We start from the raw sequence: 17,801 nt of genomic DNA, 5'->3' as shown, positions 1-17,801 counted from the left end.
TGGATATCGGTATCCCAAACAGCGCAAAGATCAAGCACTAATACGGCTCCCTTCTCCCTTCTTTGGCATCCGCGGCAGCCCTAACCACAGCAAGAGAATACCACCGGACAAGCCAATGATGAAAGGTTGGAGAACCTCGACTCCTCGTGCCTGTGCAATAGCGCCGACTGCAAAGGGTAGGACAGCTGCACCCCCTCCTCCAAATGCAGCCGCAAATCCAATGGCGCTGACATGCTGCGACTTGGGAAGAAGCTTGGTAGCTACGACCACGACAGCAGGGAAGAAGGGACCAAGAAAAAAGCCTTGGAGGGAGACTGCCACCGCCGATGCATAAAAATTGGGCACAAGCCAGAGAATTAGGCCCAGTCCAATTGCGAGGAGGGAGTATACCTGTCAACGTTGTTAGCGGCGATGTGACTGTAAGCAAAACATGTGACGTACGACGATAGAGACCTTCTCCCCAATTCGCGGCGTCACGAAGCCTAATACCACCCGGCCCACGGTTAATCCTAGCCAAAATCCGGTAGCGGTCATACCGCTGGCAAATGCTTCTCCGTTGCGGATTTGCATCATGAATGTGACGATCCATCCCCCGAGTGCAACTTCAATTCCTACATAACCAAGAAGGAAAAATGCACACAGCCAAGTTACCCGCGCATACGTCTTCTTGAAAAGAACTTGACGGAGACCACTTTTGCTTTCATCGGCGCGAGCGTCCTCGGCAGGTGTACCGGGAGAGTCCCAGAAAACTGTGAGAAGGAAGGCAAATTCGAGCGCCGCGCAGCCAATCTATGACTATTAGCGATTGATTGGCAGTTGGCTAGGTTTCAGCATACCATGATATAATAGAAGTAATACCATTCTAGATGGGCTTTCGTAATCAAGGAAGTGGCTATTAAAGGGCTTAATACTCCGCCAGCACCATAAAAACCGTGTAGTAGTCCAAGGAGCTGATTTGCATTGGCCATATCCCCAAGCCACGCATTCCACGCGGCATCGCCAAGTCCATTGCCAAAGCCCGCAAAGATGAATGACACAACCAAGACCGGATATGGGGGGTGCAGACAGTTGACAGTATACGCAATGAGATGGCACCCAGGAGCCAACCATGCAACGCCGCGACGGCCAAGCTTGGCATGGATTCTATTGTTCAAACAAGCAGCCAGAGTATAGCCACCAAGTGGTGAGAAGAATACAAGCGACACAACCGTGTAAGATAAATTGTAGTAAGATTCAAGCTGCATATTCTTAGCATTGATCAAAAACGTCTACTTAGCATGTAGGGAGACTGACGTAAGGTATCAAAGGCTATCAATGTCAGCAGCTATGAATTATATGGGAAGTTATGAGATCGCTCACTCCATACGCAGCGTCATTCATGCCCATTACCAGGAAGCTCCAGTATGTGGCCAAGGTTTTGAGTATGTTGGACCGGGGATGGTTCCATCGCTCTGCCTGATGGATTATCTGGGGAGGCTCCTGCGTTGACATTTCAAACGACGGTTGCTCTTCCCGATTGTTGGAAACGGTGCCATCCGTGGTCGCCATCTTTTTGGGCTACGAATCCGACCGTGAGGCGAAGAGATCAGTTGACAATTGAATCCGATGGACTGTATCTCTATCATCGTAAGGACGAGATCGTTCTCTCCCCACAAATGCCAAGTGCCAAGATGAACAACTTGGACCTTTAGACCATGACGTCAAACCGGCTAAACTTCGGGAAGTCCACGGGGAATTACTTCGCAACGATGTGTATGTTTGACCGAAGCAGTGGTTATTGAAAGGCTAAGGAAGATGCTTTGCTTGAGAACCGTTCACCTGCACATCAGTCCTCCGGCATTAAGGGAAATAATCGATAACAATGGTGATACAGCGTCTCCCGATTCAATGAGATATATATTGGCTTGAAAACTTGGTCTTGGCATCTGGAGGGTAACAACTCGTTGTTCGTGTGGTACAGGGCTTGGTAAACCAGGTAACCAGAATGTAGGGCTGCTAGTCCTTGAGAGCCATTATCAAACGCATCGGAAATCGGTACGTATATTGCGCAGGTAATCTACAAAGTCGGGCTCTTCCATACACTGACCCTGAGAAGGCGGACGTTCGCGCGCTTGTTGTCGCGAGAGCGTGCCTCCGATGTAGGAATTCTTCTCCGTCCAAAGTCATAAAGTCGGTAATCATGTTCTCCAGAATCCCCGAATAAACAAGGAATCTGATCTACGAAGCAAGTCGTCCGAGGGTGTCACCGGGCATCGACGATCGATGACACCTCATTTTCCCGCTGGAGGTGTCCGAAAGGAATTTGTGCTATAACCGTGGTGTTGATTGACTTTGCAAAGTCCCTTGATAATATCAGAGCATCGCACAATCGGTTTCATACCACAGGGGGTGCCAAGGCTTTCCTTTCACGGTCGGGATAGTGTTATTGACAAGATGACGTCGGATTTTGATAGTGACTCCGGACTCTTTCGCGGAGTTCAGCTTATTGAGTGTTTCCGATTTCTTCCATATTGTGTCGGATGTACACGAGGAGTACCTTGTGCAGTCAGTCGCCCAATAGTGGCTGGTCTTGATCCTGTCTCGAGCGAGGCCGGTTTCATGTCTCCGGCAACGTGGATGAGGAATCTTCCCAGATGTCAAAAATAGCAGACGAGCTCGGGGATACGTAGGAGGATGGCCCGGACCAACCGGGGGATAATATATCACCATTGATGTGGCTGTGATGGATCCACTTGTACCTGAGCATCGGGTTATGCGTTTATCGATACGGAGTACACAGTACGGTTTCTGCAAGGGACAGTGCGATCTCACGTGGGTCAAGTCTCATTAGAGCAATCCTTTCCAGGTCCTACTCTGATATTCAATGGGTTGGTGACATTGGAGAATAGCGGGTCTGACTCAGTCTGGCAAAAAAGACGATTGTTTTGGATGGTTTCTTCCTGCGTTTGAACTTCAGGGTCGACTTGGGAAATGATTCACCGAGGCAGTTGCTAATTGTAGTAGTGGTACCGGGGTTGTGATGCCATGTGCATCGTGGGACTAGTGCAATAATACAGGAACATACATGTTTCCGAGAGTTTCGGAGGTCCTCAGATGCCATTGACTAAGAACAAGACCAGACATTGGATGTCTTGGTTCTTGGTCTGGCCGAGGATACCGGAAGCGGAAAGCGGAAGTGTGCGGACAAAAGTCAGGTGAAAGGAAGATCACATGTTACACAGGGCGTTTCCCCCAGCCTTCCAGGATGTTTTGACTTCTTGACTCCCCTGACAGGGCCAGGAGTAGTAGTACTGTGTACTGTGTAGGTTACAGTTTGTACCTGTTCGGATGTCAGGTACCTGTTGATCATTGATGTAATGGTTGACGAAGGTATGTTCCGGATCTGGTAATGATGCAAATGAATGAAGGATAATCACTGGAAAGACGGGACAATCCTGGGACAATCCTTGTAGTCCAGAATGGTCTGTTTGTCAGGTACGGAACAGGAACAACCAATGGTGAATGTGGATGCCTAATAAGTGTGAGGGCATCGCCACAGCCATGACCCCGTGCTTGCGTGGCCCATTTTTCTGATTGAGGGTTTTTCAACCATGATTGGTCATTAGTAAGAGCCAAGCCTTGGGTTTGCTGCATTAGTCGAAGCTTGGCTTGCCGAAAGCCAATCAAAGCAAAGCATGACGGAACAAATTGGGGAAGAAACGTCATGAATGACCCGATACGGCCGCGTCACAGTCTCACAAAAACCAGCGCACTCAAGCAACGATCGCCATTGGTGGCCGTTGCGTGATTTCGGTTCTAAAATAAACCAAAAAACCCCAAAAAAAGAAAAAAAAGAGAGCAAAAAAGGAACCACCCAGGTGACGGCCGATTTAAGCGACAAAAGACCGTCAGGGGTCTAGACGGACCTCAATCCATCATTAGATTTGGAACTGTCAGTTGAAGACACTCTGCTGTTACTCAGAGAACGTCCGACAGCGTCTTGATCCCCACACTCTCTTTCTATATATTTCTATAAGTTCGACCGTACCTGCATACCTTTCATTTACCTATCCCAACACTCAAAAACTTTCAATTGAATACTTCCCAAGTCACACACAATGGCATCCAGCGCTGCAAGTGAGCGGACCGAGTCAGTCTCCTCCCACAGCTACAAGAAGTCCCTCTCCAATAAGGCCGACCCCAATGCTGCCCTGAGAGAAGAGCAACCGAGTAAGTACATTATGTGTTTCAATGTGGTGGCGAACTCGCGGCTAACCGAGGTAGTTGCCAATGCCATCGGTGGTACATCCTTGTTCTCCTTGCGATCCATGCAGCATCGCGATGCAAAAGGCGAGATTATCAGTAAGTGTGCGCACCAACCCTAATCCTTGTTCCATGGCTAACCTCTCTCTTTAGCCGATCCGGATCGCTCCAACCCGACTCGCCCCCGACTGGAACGACCGCTCGATACTATCCGTAGCTTTGAGGCGGCCATTGAGGCACGCCGACGAGAGAATGCCATGTGATAGATAGAAACTGGGAGTCGGGATTGGTGTTCTTTTGGGAATTGCTTTGTTTTCTTTTTTTTTTTTCGAGAATGATCTGATGGGAATGGTTGATTGAGCGATTGTCTGTATGAATATTATGACTGGGACCGTGTGAATATTATATTATTTTTAGTGACCTGAAGATCTCAAATATTGGGCCAATGGATCGTATTCTCACCGACTTAAAGTATTAAAGATTAATTTAAATTAATCTAGGCAACCATTGAAGCTCAAAAGAAAACATATTTGGAAATTCTGATGGTCTCCACTGTGCATGAAATCCGACGGATAAGAATTTAAATTCTCTGCTCGGAGATAAGGCCAAATCCACTCGGCATCCACATCCGCACTATCTAGTGATGCGCCGGCAGTTACCATCGTCGTCCCACTCCGTCGTTCTATCCAATCTAAGAGCGACGGTGAAGATCCGCTGCTCCATGTCTAACGACATTAATGGCGAGCTAAGCTTTTGAGGCATAGACCGAACTGCACAATACAAGCGACACCGTGGCTGGTGACGCGTTCGATGCTGTATAGCGGGGCGGTCCTCCTGGCTTGTCGACGGCGGATAAAGCATAATGAGACGTTGCTATTAATACCAGATGGCAGAGTCTGCGGCGAGAATTTAACAGGGGCAGCTGTCCTTTTCTCTCTCTCCCAGACTGTTTGGAGCGTTGTTGTTATTGCCAGTCGCTCTTTTCGTATCTATACATACATTCCTGACGTTCGTTATATACCATCGTTTTCTCATCACTAATTCCAATACACCAACAAGCCTTCCTGTTCTACACGACGATGAAGCTTTCGTGGGCAGTGGGAGCGGCCCTGTTGGGCACCGCTGTGGCCGATGTCGACCCCATCATCATCAAGGGCTCCAAGTTCTTCTACTCGAGTAACAATACCCAATTGTAAGTCTCTGACCCTCACCCCGGGGCTCATCTTATATTCTCGCTAACCATGTCAGTTATATCCGTGGTGTTGCCTATCAACGTAGGTCTCTCGAAAGTCTTCTCCCTACTTATAGCTACTGACCATCGCAGAGGACTACTCCAGCAACGGTACCACCAATGGCTCTAACAGCTACAAGGATCCCTTGGCCGATGCTACAGCCTGCAAGCGTGACGTGCCCATCATGCAGGAACTAAACACAAACACCATTCGGGTCTACGCCATTGACCCGACCGCCAACCACACCGTATGCATGCAGTTGCTGGCCGATGCAGGCATCTACGTGGTCTCGGATCTATCTGATCCCACCCAGTCCATCGACCGGAGCGATCCCACCTGGGAGACTACTCTCTACTCTCGTTACACATCGGTCATTGATGAGATGGCTCAGTATAAGAACACCTTGGGCTTCTTTGCGGGTAACGAAGTCTCCAACACAGTCGGTACGACGGATGCCAGCGCGTTTGTCAAGGCGGCTGTCCGTGACATGAAATCCTACATCAAGCAGAAAGGCTACCGCACCATGGGTGTGGGATACGCCACTAACGATGACTCTGATATCCGTGTGAACATGGCCGACTACTTTAATTGTGAAAGCGAAGAAGATAGCATCGACTTCTGGGGCTATAACATCTACTCCTGGTGCGGTGACTCGTCGTACTCCGCCTCTGGCTACAAGGACCGCACGGAAGAGTTCGCCAACTACTCTGTCCCTGTCTTCTTCGCGGAGTATGGTTGTAACGAGGTCCAGCCTCGTCAGTTCACCGAAGTCGATGCCCTGTTTGGTGACAAGATGAATGGCGTATGGTCTGGTGGTATTGTCTACATGTACTTCCAAGAAACCAACGATTACGGTAGGATTTCCAGTTAGACCGAACTCCACGGCCACTAATTCCATCTGTATAGGTCTTGTGTCTATCGTCGACAGCACCAGTGTCAGCAAGCTTGCCGACTTCACCTCCTACTCGAAGCACATCGCCAGCGCCACCCCCTCTGGTGTGAACAAGGCCTCCTACACGCCTACCAACACTGCCCTGCAGAGCTGCCCGGCTGTCAACAGCGCCTGGAGAGCCACCCAGACCCCCTTGCCTCCTACCCCGAACGAGAACCTGTGTGAGTGCATGTCTGATGCCGCCGCTTGTGTCGTGAAGGACTCCGTCTCTAGTGACGACTATGCCGACCTGTTCTCTCTGGTCTGCGGGTACACTACTTGCACGGGCGTGTCCCGCAACGGCACCACCGGAAACTACGGCGCCTATGGCATGTGCAGCCCCAAGCATCAGCTCAACTTCCTCCTCAACAAGTACTACACCGAGCAGAACTCTGCTGCATCGGCCTGTAGCTTTGGTGGCTCGGCCACGGTGACCTCGACCACTAAGGCGATCGGCACTTGCTCCAGCCTGATGAGCCAGGCTGGTACTGCCGGTACGGGTACCGTCACTTCTCAACCCACCGGTACCTCGGGATCGGGCTCGTCTGCTTCTTCTTCCACCTCTTCCGGTTTGGCTCCTACCACGGGTAGCACTATGGTGGCGGTTGGATCTGTTCAGCTGGGCGCGTACATTGTGACTGCTGTGTGCGCTGCATTATTTATGATTATGCTGTAGATTGGTTGGATAGATACGCGGATTTTGCTTTTAAACTCACTTTAGTCGCTCCTTAGCTTTTCTTGTATAATAGATCGTTTACATCTTAGTGGACGCATCTAGCAATTTTGCGATCTCTGACCAACACAAAATATCGCTGTATTCATTGACATTTGGCAGAGCTCTGAGAATAATCGCTATTCACATTCTAACGACCTCATGATGCCACTAAAGGATAGCAACGATAATGCAGAACGAAAAAAAAAGATAGAACATAGCCTTCCAGGAAATGGGCACCTAACTTTAGTCTAGGGTTAATACACTAAAGTAGAGCGCAACATAGCAAGTGACAAATCCTGGATGTAATCGTGTGTTTAGAAGATATGATATCAGAAACCTGGAATTAAAGCTAAAGATATTCCCTACTTTCCACGATAAAGTACTTTGAAGCCTCGTTCTTGGAGACGTGAGCTATGTCTGGCGTTCGCCTTTCTCGCGTGTCAAAAACGTATGCGCTTCTGTCGTGCCATCAATTTTCTCTTCTCTGCTCGCATGTCCCAATTTGTCTCTTCTGGCCAAAACTTGTCGGACGCATTTGTGAACGGCACGGTCAAACTCTTCTTTGTCTCTGTTCTTAAGTTGCCATGTCCAATGTCTCAGTTTAGTAACATCATCACTGTTCACTAACCCCGGCAGCATTAGCACAATTTCTCCATCCTCCATGGCTTCTAGTATTTCTGGATAAAACAGACACTTCCCTTCTATACTTTCTCAAGAAAGACTTCGTGGCGTCTCGAAACTTCCAACCTTCGTTTGTTCTTTACAGGAATGACAGCAAACCAGACATGTCCGGTTTTCAGGCTCAGATGAGGATGAAATCATCTTGATACCTTTTCCACAAGGCTTCGAGTCTAGGGTCATCTTGCGCGGGCTCTGCTGAATGTTCAATCAACCATATCAGTAACGTCGCCATAATCTCGCAACATCTCGTTTCACTCTCGGGAAACTCAGCACACATTCCCTCGCCTTCTTTATCCTTGGGGTAGACTGCCGAGACAAAGGCTCTATTATTTGCAACCTAAACTTTGGTGAGGATTGAGGTGCTTCCGGTTGGAATTCGAGGAAAGCCCATTTTATTGGTCCTACAGTAGCAGCTCGTTCGGAATAGTGCTCAAGGGGAAGTGACTATAGAAAAGTGCAAAGCACTGGGAGTTACGTGGATTGTGAACCACAGATTGGTTTGGGAAGCAATGCAAAGATAATATATAGACTATCATGACTCCACCTTCATACGATTCCGGATTGTATTTTTGAAAGCGGGATAGGGGCTCTCATTGTGGCAGTTGAATTCCGGATATGTTATTCATGCCTACGGAGAGCGCCCATATTGTTAGCCGATCGTTTCCGGGGTTTGAAGTCTAGGTTTCTTGAATTTTGGCGCCTATGGGGACATTCCGTTAGTGTCATTGATAGGATAGTCTGATTGCGGACAGAATGTCTTCATTGTTCTGTACTACCTGATGTGAATTCTGAATGGGTTGCACGGGATGTAGGATGTGTAAGAATTATTATTGATGGGGGCGTTTGACTAGAGGGAATAATGGCTTTGTTACGGTCCAGATTGTGTGTGTGACCGAGAAGAAATGGTGGTCCCTATTCATTAGCAAGGGGAAGCCTTTATAATGTGGATGATATTGCTGGCAGCAGATGTTTGAGAAATAACACCGTATAGAAGATGATACTAGGACAGTCATTGTTCATCCTTGCATAGATGCTTTCTATTTTGTGTGTTGTGTTCAGCTACTGCAATGCTATATCGATGTTGTAAAAATGTTGAAGGTATTGTAGCCTTATAGAACAGGTTCAGCTCTTGAGAAAACTATGTAATCTACATACAAAGGATTGATTTCATTGTGTGCGAGATCACGTAGTTGCATAGGGCCTTCAGGCTTCAGGCACCCACAGATGTCGATTTCCCGAAGAAAGCATGACTATATGAAATTTATTCTTAGGGCACAAAACAGCGGTCTAACAGGGGAATTGGGTGCCCATTTATTCTACTTCTTTTGGCAGGCAGAATATTCTATGGTCTAGTGAAAGTTCGGAAACTAATTGATTTCCCATGTTTCTTGAGTCCTTGATAGGAGAAATAAAAACAACGCAAAGCATGCTCTCAAGTAAATAAAACAGACAAATGGATTGCGCCTTCGCAAGCCCAGCGTAGACGAATACATTCTGAGGGTCGAGAACCAATGTCCACAGCTGGGTTGGATAAACTTGTCCAGGCATCAATGTGACTCAGTTCCATTGTGCTTCATCCCCTTGTGGGCTCGCGCATCCATAGCCCGTTTGGACACAACATAATATCCCCTTCGACAGCGCCGTAGTTCGCGGAAGTAGAATTCAAGATTGGCACCACCTTCCTTGGTCCTCAAACTTTCCCGTACCGATTTCAAAATGTCATCATCAGTATGGCCCTTTTCGACCTTTACCCTAGCCAGAACATAGCCTTTATACAAAGAAGTAGGTTGCCTATTTGACGCTCCCTTGGGACTTATAAGACGTGCAGTGTTCTCCTTGAATGCATTAAGCACAACCTTCCTTGCTTCCTGTCGATCAAAGCGTGTTACCTGGTGCGTTTCATATGGAACGAGCACATAGAATGTTTTAGAATGAGGATTGTATGGTTTTGACTGGGGCCCATGTGTCTCGTGGGTTTGATTCTCACAGTCTCTAGATTTCCGTTTGGTCTCTTGAAAGCTGCGGTAGCAATTGTTGGCACTTTCACCAACCTCGAAAACATGGTTGATCGCTTTAACACCATGCTTCAGTCCCTTAAGCAAATCGGTGATCATTTCAACTTTTTTCGATGCTAGCATTGTGAAACGGGGAACGGCTTCGGTGGAATATTTATTGAAATATGATGTCTCGGATCCTAGAGTAAAAGAAGAAGTGCTGACGGGACTCACATATGGGATGAGGAAGGATTCTTATAGCCAACTTTGGCTTCGCCGATTCAACTAGGCCCCGGAGCCCATTGCATACCCCAGCTACTGCGATGTGTATGGGGCGCCTTTTTCCTGCATGAAAGCCACCGGTGGGCGATATATTTGTTGAAATTGGCGGCACGCTGCGACGTACTAATCTGTACTGCATGGATTATTGTAAGTAGGACCTGGATTCCCAGACACGTCATTCGGCCATATTAGTTTCAGTGACATGGTATTTGCTATGGCGTTGAGCGCAATGCAATGCTTCACTAAACCGGAACCTGCACTTTGGGATGTGCCGATCTAACCAGATGTCCACAGCTGAGTAGGAATAGCCCGGTGCCAGCACCATAATCCATGTATCAATGCATCATTACGGCTTGATATCAAATCGAGTCCTGACATGAGGGGAGGTATGGAGATATCCTATTCGGTGGCAATCTCATGTACGCAGCCATACCACCCAGCCTATTGGCTCAGGACTCATTATTCTGTAACAAGCCAAACGCTATATGTGGCTGGTCATCGTGTGTAATCAATGATTCTCTAGCTTTTACCTTTGCAATTCATACGGGTCTGACCTTATAACCGTTTTAACCAGTTCAAATCAAGGGGCAAAGGAGAGAGATAATTATATTCATCAAATATCCACTAGAGGTATATCTCTAGGGCAACTGTCTGAGAACTGCATGATGGAGGTCTCCTAGATAGGTCGGTATTTTGTATGTTTCATTCATTATTTGGTACCTTTGTCTAGAGTATACACAGGCAGCCTACCAGGATATCTGAAACAGTTAAACTTGGCTGGTGATTACCTAACAAAGAAAACACAAGACATCGAGGAGATGTCCACTCTCCTTGAGACTTGTTCCAGGTGTCGACTATTGAGTGTATGGGCTACTGGCCTTGCCAACCGTCACATCAGATGCGACACCAGCTTGGAAGATTACTTTAGAATGAAGCTTTTCTCCCATTCTCATATTTGCCCTCGTGGCGTGTATGAGATTTTGTATCGCCTGTCGGATCCTTCTACAAATTGGTCGTTGCTTGTCAGGAAATATGTTGACAAGACATAGGTCGTCGCTGCAACAAGACTCCCACTCTGGAGTCATGCCCAAGCCATGTATCTTATTCTAGTTCCACAGAGAATTATACCTTTAATTTTTCCGGGCGACCCAAAACTGCGCCTGATATGCATTCTTGCTCAGTCCCTTCCCATTCCGGGCGTAGGCCACTTCCTTGCCACGAACTGCCATCCCAGGTATTGTTATATCCCCACAAGATGCGTCCGTCTCCTGAAACTTGAATCCGAGGTGTTCGGTTAAAGCTATAATCTCATCCAGCGACAGCTGCAAAAAGGGCGCACTTCCGTATAACAACGGACCTAGATTGATCCACTTGCCCCCGGGGCGGAGTAACCGATGGATATTCTCAAAATAAGAAACCAAGTTCCGCGCAGTATCGATGAAGAACAGCGTGACGATCACGTCATACTTCCCCGCATCTTCTGCAAATACGGTAGTAAAGTCGCCTTCTACCAGGAGGACAGAGGGACTAACCAATGTATCCGGAAACGAGACGGAACGCTGCAAATCAGCAGTTGTCACTTGATGTGACCACCAGTCGATATATGGATGGAAAATCTTGCCGTTGGCGCTCGACAGGCTGGATAGATATCGATATGCGAGGTTCATGTACATGGACCATTCGTTCATGGTTACCTCGAAGCCTGTTTTGATTAGTCCATCTCGATGATCGTTTGGTTGCAGCTGAAGCAAACTCACCACCTAATACATTAACCTCATGCGCCAGTCGTCCCAGTCCTGCTCCGGGCAATAACACTCGCAACGGTTGCTCGGATGTTCTCGACATATTCGCAAGAGTACCTAGAACACACGGAAATGCGTCCTGCCGCTCCTCGTATCCTTCATCGGCCCAATCGCGCACGAAATGCTTCATTGCCTGAGAGACGCTCGTTTTGTCGGTATTGACACCCTTCTTCTCGTTCTCCTTGATGAACTGGTCCAATTCAGTTTGGGAAATGTTATAGAATTGTTTCCCATGCTTGACAATCTCATGCGCCAATTGCTCATTTGTCTCGAAAAGGTGTTCCACGGTATTCAGCTTCCGGGTATATTTCACCGTGGATTCAACAATCTACCCAGTGGTCAGTATCGGATACGATGGGTTTGTACGGGACCGCATACCGAGCGCTGTTTTTTGGGGATTTTCTTATACCAATCCCGCCATCGCTTTGTTTCGGCTAGATTGCGCTCTTTGTAGCGATGGAAGGCATGAAGAGCTGTGAGCAATCTCTGTCGAGGATGTGATGTATCCCATGATCCGGTGGAGCGTTGAAGACGGCTTTGTAGTCGCGAGTATTCCTCTTGCTGGCGTGACTCGCTCGGGTCGATGATGGTGATGTTTGTCACGAAGACGTGTGTTACGCCTAATTCGGCATCGTATTGTGGAATTATGTCCTTTGCCCATGCAAGGCAGAAAATATAGAAAAATAGTAGAATGCTGTGCATTGTTCTACATATGCAGACCACTTCTTATTACAAAGATATAAAAAAAAAAATTATTTGTATTTTCTTCTATTGTCAATACTCTTCATGCATTGCAAGCATTTGCTTTAATATGGCGTGGTTCCATATTAAACAATCGATATAATTGAATACTATCTACAAAGAAAAAAAAAAAAAAAAGAAATAAACTGAAAATAAAAAAAGAGTGGGAGACCGCATGGTCAAAAATCTCGAATCCACGTCCCCGAAGGTCCTCAAATCCAGAGTCGTTTGAGCATTGCCAAGTCCGACGGGCTGGTTTGGTCGTATTGGCACCGAAGAGTCATGGTTTGATACTAGTAGCTGACTAAATTTATCTGCTACTGGTGGTAGGTCTGTCAATAGCATGATTTTCGTTTGATTCAAAGAGATTTGACTGTTGCTTTCTGGTATAGTGTGGCCCGGCAGGTGTTCAGAGTTAGTGGTCGTACGGGCAGAAGCGCAGACTTTCTGTGATAGTGAAGTTGCAAGTCATGTGAGCCGCCCTGTAGCTGTAGGCATCTTCCTTTATTACATACAGCTGGTTCGGAACGTCATCATCTTGCAATCATGGGTAGTACACACAAGAGCATTGCCTGATATATAAGGTCTGCTGCGTATACTTGGACTCGGAGTTACTCCATCGGAAGTACGGAAATAAGGAATAAATGGGTGTTGAAAAGAGTCCCACACTGTCCCCGCATTGATTTCATGAATTGAATCTCACCCGCAAGATCCGAGGTGGGACACGGAAGCCCATCCCGATACCCCAATAAATAGGGATTTGAATCCAGCGTCCGAACTGTCTTTGGCCCTCATTTTCAACAAATACAATTCAAACCGTCAAAATGTCCTGGACACACCTTATCCGCTTCATTGCCGTCGAAGATAGCCAAGAGCATCTTGGCCAGTTAGTCGACACAACTCGCGACATTGGCAAAGATAGCGTCAATGGCGTGAACATCGCGGCGTATCTTATCGATGGGACGATCTTTGACGGGCGCGTATCCACGACCGTGATGCACGTTAAGCAGGTAAGGGCCTCATCTGCTAGCGGACTCTCGTTGAGAAGGCATACTAACAAGATCGAGTAGCTTCTCTCCCCAATCACCAAAGAACAATGCAGTTACATCCGTTGTCTGGGTCTGAACTATCTCGACCACGCCAGAGAAGCCAACATGGCGCTCCCCACGGTTCCCGTTATGTTCACTAAGCCCCGCACTGCATTGGCCAACCCGTACCCCGCTACGATTAATATCCCTAAGTGCGCCCAAGATGAAACGAGTGATTACGAGGCAGAACTCTGTGTCGTGATTGGGAAGACAGGCCGTGATATCCCGGAAGAGGAAGCGCTGGATTATGTTCTGGGTTATACAGCGTCTAACGACGTTTCGGCAAGGGCACTGCAATTCGCGACTTCGCAGTGGTCGTTTTCTAAGGGCCTGGATGGGAGTTGCCCTGTCGGTATGTTCTTTGTCTACTTCTCTCTTGCTTTCTAGATCCTTCTTGTGCTTTGTCTAGAGGGTCCTGCCACTGACCAGTATAGGACCCGTCCTCGTCTCATCTTCTGTCATCAAGGACCCGCAGACGTTGTTCATTAAGGCGATCCATAATGGGAATGTCCTGCAGAATGGCCATACGAAGGAAATGCTGTTTTCGATCAAGAAGCAGATCTCCTATCTGTCTCAGGGCACGACGCTGGAAGCAGGCACAATTTTTCTGACAGGAACTCCGGCTGGAATTGGATTCACCCGGGAACCCAGAATTGTGCTGAAGGATGGCGATGAGATCAATGTCGAAATTGAAAACATTGGCACGTTGGTCAACAAGGTGCGGTACGAATAGATAGCGTTGCTTATATAGAAAAGAATATTCATTTGCATTTATTGTCCATCGCGAAGCGCGAGATGTTGTAATCTAGACCTGAGAGATGCAGTATATGTGCTATCCGACACCTTAGGGATAGTAGCAGGCTTGAGGACCCTCGCATGATCATGGATATCCAGCGTCTTTAGAATAGCACAGCTATAATGTATATCTTCCACGAGCCATGAGAATCCAAAGTATAATGAGTATAATGGAGAGATCCGTTACAGTCGCTCCGGTCGGCACCGTAGCAGAACTAGTTCAAGAACCATGATGGGACCTCAGGGCCCCAAACCGCCAACGACTCATCCCCCGCAGGCCCATACCCAATTGGAGTCTCCTCGTTAATCAAATCCCCATCTGCATAATGTTCCACCATATTACCAGTGGTATCCCACCAGTAATCAAAGATTTGGGAGCCTAGGATATGTCTCCCCACACCCCAAACCGATTCATATCCCTTCCCGCTCAAATACTGATGGCCAAGGTGCTGCGTATCAATGTCATGGACCTCAAAGGAACAATGATGGACATGGGAGGTCGGGTTCGTGCTCAAGAAGAAGCTGTGATGATCGACATAGTCTGTTCCACGGTCGATATGTGCGAAGAGAGCGACATTCTTTTTCTGACCGTCCTTCTCAACGTGCAGAAAATCACTCGGCACGATATTGAAGTTCGTAGTGTAGAAGTTTACTAATTCGTCGAACTTCTGAACACAGAGTCCGAAGTGCCCAAGCTGGTTTAACTTCATTAGCACTGAATTTATACACAGGGGTAGAGGAGAAAGCGTACCTTATGAACGGCCGCTGGACCTGGATTGAATCGCTGGAATTTCCGAATCCGTGGTTTCTCCGACTCTGTATTCACGATAATGCTCGTCGGGTATTCACCAGCCTCGCGTGGCTCTTGACCACAGATCAGGTTCACAGGGAATCCCTCCGGATCAGTCAGAGTCAGCAGATACCCTCCACCGGGAGCCTCCGACAAGTCTTGAATTTCCCCAGCACCAGGCAGTTGCGCCGCTCTACACGATCAGTAATCTTCTTTTTTTCACGAGCCATGGGAAACCAGGGTAAGCAACTCACTTCTCTAATTCCTGGTATGATTCCACCTCAAACGTACCCCCTAAGAACTTCTTCTCTCCCCTCTGTGCATAATATACATATTGATCCGTTCCATACCCGCGATACCAAATCCGATCGTCCGTCTTCTGCACCACTTCCATCCCAAAGTCCTGCAAAAACACCGTAATCTCATTCAAGTCCGGATGCTGGTACCGCATGTGCGACAGTTTGACCAGTCGGGTCTGCTTCCCGGTATCAATATTGCATCGCTTCCTCCACGATGCGACCGACTCTTGGTCCGGGCCGATGGCGGTAATATCGGCAATCGAGGCCCCTTGAGCCGGGGCGGGTAGTTCGCGCTGTTTTTTTTTTCCATTTAGTGCTCACTTGAGCGGGCCAATCCTGGGGGAGAGGAGCGGTAAGTTCTTACCACGATCATACTGTATAACTAGTTGCTTACCGGGGTTTAGTTGTGCTGTGTTGAGATCTCAATGTGCTCCTGTTTCTTTCTGCTTATATGGATTACCCCGTCGGTTTCCCCGCATGGTGGAAGATCCGAGGGGCGTGGCTTAATTCCGTGGGTTGTCCCACCGTTCCTCAGCTCATGTCCCACATTCTCTTTGTGGGGCCTGTTTATGTTCCTGGTTGTTGGCATTGACTGGTGTATAATTTATCGGGGCTGTTGATCTTCCGTCTAAACTTTAAATCCTGATTCGGTTTATATCGAGGGAATGCACCGATATTTCGACATTGGGGTGGTATGAGACTGTGGGATGGTGGGCATTGCCTGCTTTGTATCGGAGTATACAAAGGGCTGGCCCGATGTGGGGCCTAATGGAAGACACAATATGTGAAAGTCGAAAGCGAGCAAGAACATCCAGACAGGAAAGATCAAGACCCCCCAACAGCACAGATCTGAGATGAATTAGTTAAATATCAGGCCAACACTGCCCTTAAAAACATATTTCAAAATTAGCCTGGCAACTCAATTCAATTAGATCTTCCACCAAGTGGAGCGTCCGCGATATCTTCTCGGACATCGCATTAGTGTTCGTTGATCGCTTCAATATCGCATAAAAATATATATATCTGAAGGTAACAACTAGTGCATTTTACCACCATGAATTCCTATGTATCTAGCAGAAATTACTAGTCACACCTATCTTCAATCCTGTGTTTATTGACATGTAGCCTAATGGGCATCAGACCATGTCCACCGACTTGGCCTTCACACTACCGGATCGGAGTGAACGAGCCTGCCACCCGGAAATCCCTGCTTGAGAAACCAACGTATGCTTGCATCAACCCGCTTGGTATTGCCCACTGCTGCCTTGTAACGTCCCAGCGACTAAGATCCCTCCTCGTTAACTGGAAAGTGACATTTCTAGCCTCTCCGGGCTGGAGCTGCACCTTCTCAAATCCCCGAAGAACATTAACTGCTGAAGCCGCCTCAGTCATTTCTTTAGGAAGACTCAAGTAAAGCTGTGGCACCGCAGCCCCAGCTACCTGCCCAGTATTTTTCACAGTAATGGAGATTCTGTAAAGTACTTCCCAGAGATTGGGGTTTCCTCCCGGGATGATTTTTGCATCCGCCGGCAGAGCAGACAATTCGCCATTGGATAGCGGAGTGATGGAGATGCTCTTTCCGATTGAAAAGGTTGTGTATGAAAGACCGTATCCGAATTCGTATTGTACCGTTTTATTATAGTAATCGAAATGTCCTACGAATTTCCAGTGTGTCCTGTTAGTATGCTTTTGAGGTCTCCCGATGGTGGGCTTCAGAAGCAAGTGGAGGTCGGAGGAAATACGCACGGTAATCAATCAACACCCCTTCTTTGAAATCAGATTGCCATGCTATTGGATCATCGGTGTTTTGGAGGGCTGTAGAATTTTGAATCGGAGCAAAGGAATAGTCAGATTGTCGCTTTGCGATCGTGTAGGGCAGGTGGCCGGACGGGTTGACGTCTCCCCAGAGCACATCGACAATGCTGCTGCCGGCTTCTTGGCCTGGAAGATGGGCAGCCAGGATGGCGGTGACATTGGGATGGTCTGCCCAGGGAAGGACGTTGACGCCGTTGGAGTGAGTCACGACCACCGTATTTGGGCACGTAGATGCGATCTTCTCGACAACCTCGTCGCCATTCCAGTCCGAGTGGAGGGACGTGCGGTCTTCGCCTTCGGTTGCCCAGCTTTTCAAGAAGACCAGGCAGACGTCCGGGGACGATGGGAGCAGAGCTTTGAGGCTGGTTTCGTTAGCGTCAGCTCGGTGGAGGGG

General features: G+C 47.9%; 8 protein-coding genes across 8 annotated transcripts in view; 3 read left to right on the top strand and 5 right to left on the bottom strand.

Moving 5' to 3' along the window:
- Positions 1–30: 30 nt before the first annotated feature.
- Positions 31–1,548, bottom strand: BDV27DRAFT_140040 (MFS transporter; the record flags this gene model as incomplete). Its single annotated transcript, XM_032069574.1, has 5 exons — positions 31–260; positions 291–390; positions 442–789; positions 837–1,238; positions 1,360–1,548. The coding sequence occupies 5 exons, from the start codon at positions 1,546–1,548 to the stop codon at positions 31–33; spliced, it is 1,269 nt and encodes a 422-aa protein (XP_031933870.1).
- Positions 1,549–3,858: 2,310 nt separating this feature from the next.
- On the top strand, positions 3,859–4,693 carry BDV27DRAFT_119050 (DUF2406 domain-containing protein). Its single transcript, XM_032064766.1, has 3 exons — positions 3,859–4,209; positions 4,264–4,341; positions 4,396–4,693. The coding sequence occupies exons 1-3, from the start codon at positions 4,098–4,100 to the stop codon at positions 4,503–4,505; spliced, it is 300 nt and encodes a 99-aa protein (XP_031933869.1). The 5' UTR covers positions 3,859–4,097; the 3' UTR covers positions 4,506–4,693.
- A 96-nt stretch (positions 4,694–4,789) lies between these two features.
- Positions 4,790–7,257, top strand: BDV27DRAFT_119049 (glycoside hydrolase family 72 protein). Its single transcript, XM_032064765.1, has 4 exons — positions 4,790–5,434; positions 5,491–5,516; positions 5,567–6,328; positions 6,381–7,257. Exons 1-4 carry the CDS (start codon positions 5,322–5,324, stop codon positions 7,079–7,081), a joined length of 1,602 nt encoding a protein of 533 aa, XP_031933868.1. The 5' UTR covers positions 4,790–5,321; the 3' UTR covers positions 7,082–7,257.
- Positions 7,258–9,348: 2,091 nt separating this feature from the next.
- On the bottom strand, positions 9,349–9,939 carry BDV27DRAFT_151641 (uncharacterized protein; the record flags this gene model as incomplete). Its single annotated transcript, XM_032071386.1, has 1 exon — positions 9,349–9,939. The coding sequence occupies one exon, from the start codon at positions 9,937–9,939 to the stop codon at positions 9,349–9,351; it is 591 nt and encodes a 196-aa protein (XP_031933867.1).
- Positions 9,940–10,973: 1,034 nt separating this feature from the next.
- Positions 10,974–12,600, bottom strand: BDV27DRAFT_164967 (N2227-like protein-domain-containing protein). The gene is made up of 4 exons (XM_032073794.1): positions 12,413–12,600; positions 12,258–12,352; positions 11,835–12,207; positions 10,974–11,779 (listed from the first exon to the last, which is right to left on the bottom strand). Exons 1-4 carry the CDS (start codon positions 12,579–12,581, stop codon positions 11,208–11,210), a joined length of 1,209 nt encoding a protein of 402 aa, XP_031933866.1. The 5' UTR covers positions 12,582–12,600; the 3' UTR covers positions 10,974–11,207.
- A 599-nt stretch (positions 12,601–13,199) lies between these two features.
- BDV27DRAFT_119047 (fumarylacetoacetate hydrolase family protein) lies at positions 13,200–14,477 on the top strand. The gene is made up of 3 exons (XM_032064764.1): positions 13,200–13,630; positions 13,691–14,060; positions 14,143–14,477. The coding sequence occupies exons 1-3, from the start codon at positions 13,445–13,447 to the stop codon at positions 14,439–14,441; spliced, it is 855 nt and encodes a 284-aa protein (XP_031933865.1). The 5' UTR covers positions 13,200–13,444; the 3' UTR covers positions 14,442–14,477.
- Positions 14,478–14,484: 7 nt separating this feature from the next.
- BDV27DRAFT_119045 (trihydroxytoluene oxygenase) lies at positions 14,485–16,405 on the bottom strand. The gene is made up of 4 exons (XM_032064763.1): positions 15,957–16,405; positions 15,548–15,885; positions 15,255–15,486; positions 14,485–15,198 (listed from the first exon to the last, which is right to left on the bottom strand). The coding sequence occupies exons 1-4, from the start codon at positions 15,963–15,965 to the stop codon at positions 14,719–14,721; spliced, it is 1,059 nt and encodes a 352-aa protein (XP_031933864.1). The 5' UTR covers positions 15,966–16,405; the 3' UTR covers positions 14,485–14,718.
- Positions 16,406–16,759: 354 nt separating this feature from the next.
- BDV27DRAFT_151637 (beta-glucosidase) overlaps positions 16,760–17,801 on the bottom strand; it is a gene marked incomplete at both ends in the record, with an annotated part of 2,764 nt that continues 1,722 nt past the window's right edge. The window contains 2 exons of the mRNA XM_032071385.1: positions 16,760–17,247; positions 17,339–17,769. Of these exons, the coding sequence (XP_031933863.1) occupies positions 16,760–17,247; positions 17,339–17,769 (919 nt within the window). The remainder of the gene's footprint in view (positions 17,248–17,338; positions 17,770–17,801) is intronic.

Source organism: Aspergillus caelatus (genome assembly GCF_009193585.1).
Source record: "Aspergillus caelatus strain CBS 763.97 unplaced genomic scaffold BDV27scaffold_1, whole genome shotgun sequence".
Lineage (NCBI taxonomy): Eukaryota > Fungi > Ascomycota > Eurotiomycetes > Eurotiales > Aspergillaceae > Aspergillus > Aspergillus caelatus.
Note: the sequence above shows the minus strand (reverse complement) of the source record. Positions and strands in the feature narration are given on the sequence as shown.